This window comes from Mesitornis unicolor, unplaced genomic scaffold (genome assembly GCF_000695765.1).
Source record: "Mesitornis unicolor isolate BGI_N332 unplaced genomic scaffold, ASM69576v1 scaffold13866, whole genome shotgun sequence".
Taxonomy (NCBI): domain Eukaryota; kingdom Metazoa; phylum Chordata; class Aves; order Mesitornithiformes; family Mesitornithidae; genus Mesitornis; species Mesitornis unicolor.
The window spans coordinates 6,941-12,002 of NW_010189040.1; the positions used below are offsets into that span (position 1 = coordinate 6,941).

A 5,062-nucleotide genomic window follows, 5' to 3' on the forward strand; every position below is an offset into this window, starting at 1 on the left:
GACGGGCCCGGGCTTTCCTCCTCCTCCTCCTCCTCCTCCTCCTCCTCCTCCTCCTCCTGCTCCCGTCAGCTCTGCGTTGCCTGGAGCTGATGCCAGCCCCGCTCCGAGGACGCTGACGTTCTCCTGTTTCCCAGTTCTGAATGGGAACTGCAGCGCTCGGCACTTTCCTGGCACTTTCCTGGCGTCGGGAGCTGCTCCCCATCCCTGCATGGGAAAGCCAGGCTGGCAGCAGGGGGTGGGCTCTGGAGGGATCTGCCTCGTTTGCCAGCCCCAATTAATGCACAGAGTCAGCTTCTCACAGGGATTTAGGCTGTTATGGCAACCGGCCCGAAGGCATTACGGAGCGGTTTTGTGTTTTCCTTGGAGATGAATGCTGCATCGAGCAGCTGGCGATGGCGAAGGGGGTGGCAGAGGTGACGGCAGAGGGGGCGCCATGAGGCTCCTGGTGCTGCTGAGCTGCACTGTGGGCACAAACCCAGCACCATGATGCTCATCTTGGACCCGTGACGCTGGGTACCCCCAGTCTGGGCTCTTTGCTGGTGGCTGGAGGCTCCGTTTTGACTCAAACTCTTCATTCCTGCATGCGCCAACCTCTGTAGTTTGAGCCCGGTGATGCCTTGATGCTCTTTGTGGGATGTGTGTGTGTCTTCACTGCGATGAATCACAGCATCACAGCGTGGTTTGTGAACCCCTCCAGGGATCGGGACTCCCCCACTGCCCTGGGCAGCCCCTGCCAGGCCCTGAGAACCCTTTGGGGAAGAAATTTCCCCTCAGATCCAACCTCACCCTCCCCTGGCACAACTTGAGGCCATTTCCTCTCATCCCATCGCTTGTTATGGGGAGCAGAGCCTGACCTCCCCTCATTACCTCCTCCTATCAAGGTTGCAGAGGTGGGAAGCGGAGCATGGAGCAGCGTCCCCAGCAGAGCACAGGGAGCGATGAGCAAACAGCCGTGGCTTACGCAGGGCTCAGGTGCGATGCACAGCGAGCAGAGCAGAGAGACCTTGCCCAGAATGTGCTTCCCTCCCCCTCTCCCATCCTTGATCTCCCCCGTGTTTGGGTTTTCCCGCTGAGGAGCAGTAGGAGATGTTGGTTTTCACGGGGACGGAGCTCATTCAAGCCATTCAACCCATTGGCTTTGTCTCGGTATCTCCATTGGCTTTGTCTCGGTATCTCCATTGGCTTTGTCTCGGTATCTCCATTGGCTTTATCTCCATAACTTCATTGGCTTTATCTCCATAACCTCCCCATTGCCTTTATCTTCTCCATAACCTCAAGTCAGCCCATGGTCACTTCAGTCCCAACCGGGCCCCATGAGCTCCTTTCCGCAGAGGTGATTCCCAGTCTGCCCAGTTGCCAGGGGCTCTTCCTTCTCAGTGTGGGATTTTTACATTGGAATCCATGGAGTTCCTGGCAGCCCCTTCCTCTGGCCTCTCTGGGTCCTTTTGAGATGTAAATCATAGATTTCGAGATGTAAAGCTGCTCATTGAACTTGGAAGAGCTTTGGATGTCCTGTGTTAGAAAATTATGGGGGAGGGATGCTAATGGCAGAGGAGGAGACTGGGTTAATAATCTATCAATGAGAAATTGGGATAATCTATCAATGAGAAATGGGAATAATCTATCAATGAGAAATGGGAATAATCTATCAATGAGATACTGGAATAATCCATCAATCAGAAATTGCAATAATCCATCAATCAGAAATTGCAATAATCCATCAATCAGAAATTGCAATAATCCACCAATCAGAAATTGCAATAATCCATCAATCAGACACTGAACAATCCCCAGGGAAGTGGTGAGTTCCCCTGCACTGCTCAGTTTGAAGTCAGCTTGACAGGGGCTGACTGCTCTCATTTAAACGATGCTTTTACCTCCAGAGGTTGGACCGGATGGTCCTTGGGGGTCCCTTCAACCTGGGATTCGGTCATGCTGTGGTCTTACGGCAGAGAACAACAACTGGGCAATCATGAGAATAAAACGGATAATTGCAGAAGCAGCTGTGTGAAATAAACCCAAAACTCCTCCCTGCAGCAGGGTCTCCCCTGGGCTGGCCACCACTTGCCCAGTCCCCTCTTTGGAGGCCAGGAGACGGGAGGAAGAGGAGCCAGGTCCAGTTTAATGCCCATGTCCTCCACATTGGGACGGCCAGCACAGCCCCATGCCAAGCTCCAGTGGCGCTGGGCCATGTTTGGGGCAATTTGGGCACCGTAAGCAGAAATCTCCCTATTTCCACTCTGGGCCGTCCCGAGTATGAAGCAGGAAAGCCATAAGGGGTTTTTTTGGCTTTTCATGCTGTGAGGAGCATGGCAATGTCTGTGCTGAACCAAACCACGGCTCCATCTAGTGCAGGAGCCGGTCTTCAGCATCGCTCTGGGGCGGATGCCCAGGGTAGCGTGGAAACAGGGCATGGATGAGATATTTCTCCTGAATGCTCCCCCTTGCAGCCACTGTCTCTGGTTCAGAGGTTTCTGAACATAACACCCCACAAAAGCACATCCTCGGTGCCTTTGTCCAGTCTCTCTTTGAGCTTGGTTGGCGCTTCCAGCTCATTGTGCTGCTTTGGTATTAAAACCCCCAAACTGTGTTAATAAAAATAGCACTGCTTTGAAGGCAGCAACGGGCTGAGCAGTGTGATGAGATGGAAACTGCAGCGCTCGCTGGCCAAAATATCCCTTTTTCCCCAGCGGGCACTGAGTCTGCAGGCGTTCGGTGAAACCACGGCTGCGATTTGGGGTGCAGCTGCCAAAGCCCTCTGAGCACTGGGGGATGTCACAGAGGAGGCGCTGGAGCCAAAAACGCCGGTGGTCACCGAGCGGCAGTGCCAGGACATGGCTCTTTGCCATCCTGAGAGTGTCATGGGTTAGCACTGGGCTGGCCACTAAACCACAGGCACACACTCGCTGTGAACCCCTCTGCCCTGCCCAGGAGGGAAGAGAAAAGAGAAGAAGGGACTTTACAGGTTGAAAAAGAAAACATGAGATTTAATGAAATAAAAATACTGATACTGCAGGATAATAATGTAAATAGGAAAATAATGGAATAGATACAGACATGTACAAATATATATATACAAAACCAATATAAAATCCTCCCCCAATGACGAGGATGTCACCAGAGGCTCTGGGAGCACTGGAAAAGTCCCAGTCTGGAGCCAGAAGCAGTGGGAGCAAGCACCCAGTATTCCCAGGCAGTCTCCCATCCAAGCACTGACCGGGCCCAACCCTGCTTAGCTTCCCAGCTCAGCTGAGATGAGCAGGATGCAGGAACACAGGGCTGAGGATGAGAGGCAGGCGAAGCAGCAGGGTCTGCTGGGCCTTGGGCCATTGCAGGGGTGGAGAGGGAAGGAAGGGTCCAAGGTGGAAGGGTGGAGCCCCTGGGGATCCCTGGGCTTTGCACTGAGTGTGGGTGTGTGGGATGCAATCCCTGGTTGGGCAGGGTTGGGTCTGCTCCTCCTGTAGGTGCAGCCACGGCAGCCATGGTGAGCCAGTGGCCTTGCCATGTTTCCATCACATCCCAGCACTATCACTTGTAGAAGTGCACGCTGTGGAAAAACATGCTGATAGTGTCATACAGTTCAGCCCCTGAGAAGAGACTGAGCTGGAAAGTGAAATGACTGCATAGGAAATCAGTTCTGTTGAGCTCAAACCAGGAAACCTCAAAAACAGTGGAGCTGTGGCTGAGGAGGAGGAGGGGGATGGCAAGAAAGGGATGAGCAGAGCAGGACACAGGGAAGAGACACAGGGGCTGGCCAAGCTGCACTGGTGGCTTCCATCCACACGAGTCCTTGCACCGTATTTGCTATATTAAGGGATTTTTTCCTCCTATTACTTTACCTAGCAAGCTCCTCGTGCTCTGAGTGTTACCAGCACCTGGAAAATCCCTCTCTGTGCACCCAGATAGCAAGTTAGGAGTAAGAATGGCACAATCCGACTGCCTCGGGTACTCACAATTCTTGACATATGCACGTTTCTGCGAGACCCTGCTCTGTCTGGCGCATGGAGCATATGCAGCCCCTGGGGGTGCGACACGAGCGCAGAGAGCGCCAGGAAGGCGTTGGGGTTTGCTGCGAGCAGCACAACCTGGCGGTGCTCAGCCGTCTCGCGTGTTGGCGCTTGGGTGTCGGGAGGCTCCGGTGAGCCAGGACTCGGTTCTGCGGCTGCTGCCTTGGTCTGGGGAGCATTCGGGCTGATTGTGACATGTTCGATGCAGTTGGGAAGTGTTCAACGCGGTTGGGAAGTGTTCAATGGGGTTGGGAAGTGTTCGACATGGTTGCAAAGTGTTCAACGCAGTTGGGAAGTGTTCAATGAGGTTGAGAAGTGTTCAGCCTGTTTGGGAAGTGTTCAACGTGGTTGGGAAGCGTTCAACGTGGTTGGGAACTGTTCAACATGGTTGGGAAGCGTTGAACGTGGTTGGGAAGTGTTCAGCATGGTTGGGAAGTGTTCAACCTGGTTGGGAAGTGTTCAACGCAGTTGGGAAGTGTTCTGTGGGGTTGGGAAGTGTTCAACATGGTTGAGAAGTGTTCAGCCTGGTTGGGAAATGTTATACGCGGTTGGGAAGTGTGCAACGTGGTTGGGAAGTGTTCAACGCGGTTGGGAAATGTTCGGTGGGGTTGGGAAGTGTCCAACGTGGTTGGGAAGCGTGCAGCCCAGTTGGGAAGTGCTGGGTGCAGCCATTCAATGGATTTAAAACAATGTGAGGCATCGTGAGAGGCTGTGGCTGCCCTCAATGTGAACGTGAATGTGAAAGTGAATGTGAGCGTGAAAGTGAAAGTGAAAGTGAAAGTGAACATGAACGTGAGCAGAAGGCCAAACCACAATTGCTCGCACCACAAGCTGAAGTGGAAAGCCGCCTCAGAAGGAAAGCGGGGTGGAGGACAACAGAGATGTCACATCACAGCCAATTTGCTCTGGTTCTCTGGGGACGTCCCCTCTGATCGCCCTGTCCTTGCTTTGCAGGCGAAGACGAGAAACTTGCTGCTTCTTTGCTGGATGGGAAGTTTCCCCGGAGCACATCGATGCAAGACACCGTTAGGGAAGGGCACGGGATCCCGCCGCCG

At 53.5% G+C, this 5,062-nt stretch overlaps 1 protein-coding gene across 1 annotated transcript in view; it reads left to right on the plus strand.

The window, feature by feature from the left end:
* LOC104541798 (SH3 and multiple ankyrin repeat domains protein 3-like) overlaps positions 1–5,062 on the plus strand; it is a gene marked incomplete at both ends in the record, with an annotated part of 13,265 nt that overhangs the window by 5,919 nt on the left and 2,284 nt on the right. Inside the window, one exon of the mRNA XM_010185938.1 lies at positions 4,962–5,058. Coding sequence (XP_010184240.1) covers positions 4,962–5,058 — 97 coding nt within the window. The remainder of the gene's footprint in view (positions 1–4,961; positions 5,059–5,062) is intronic.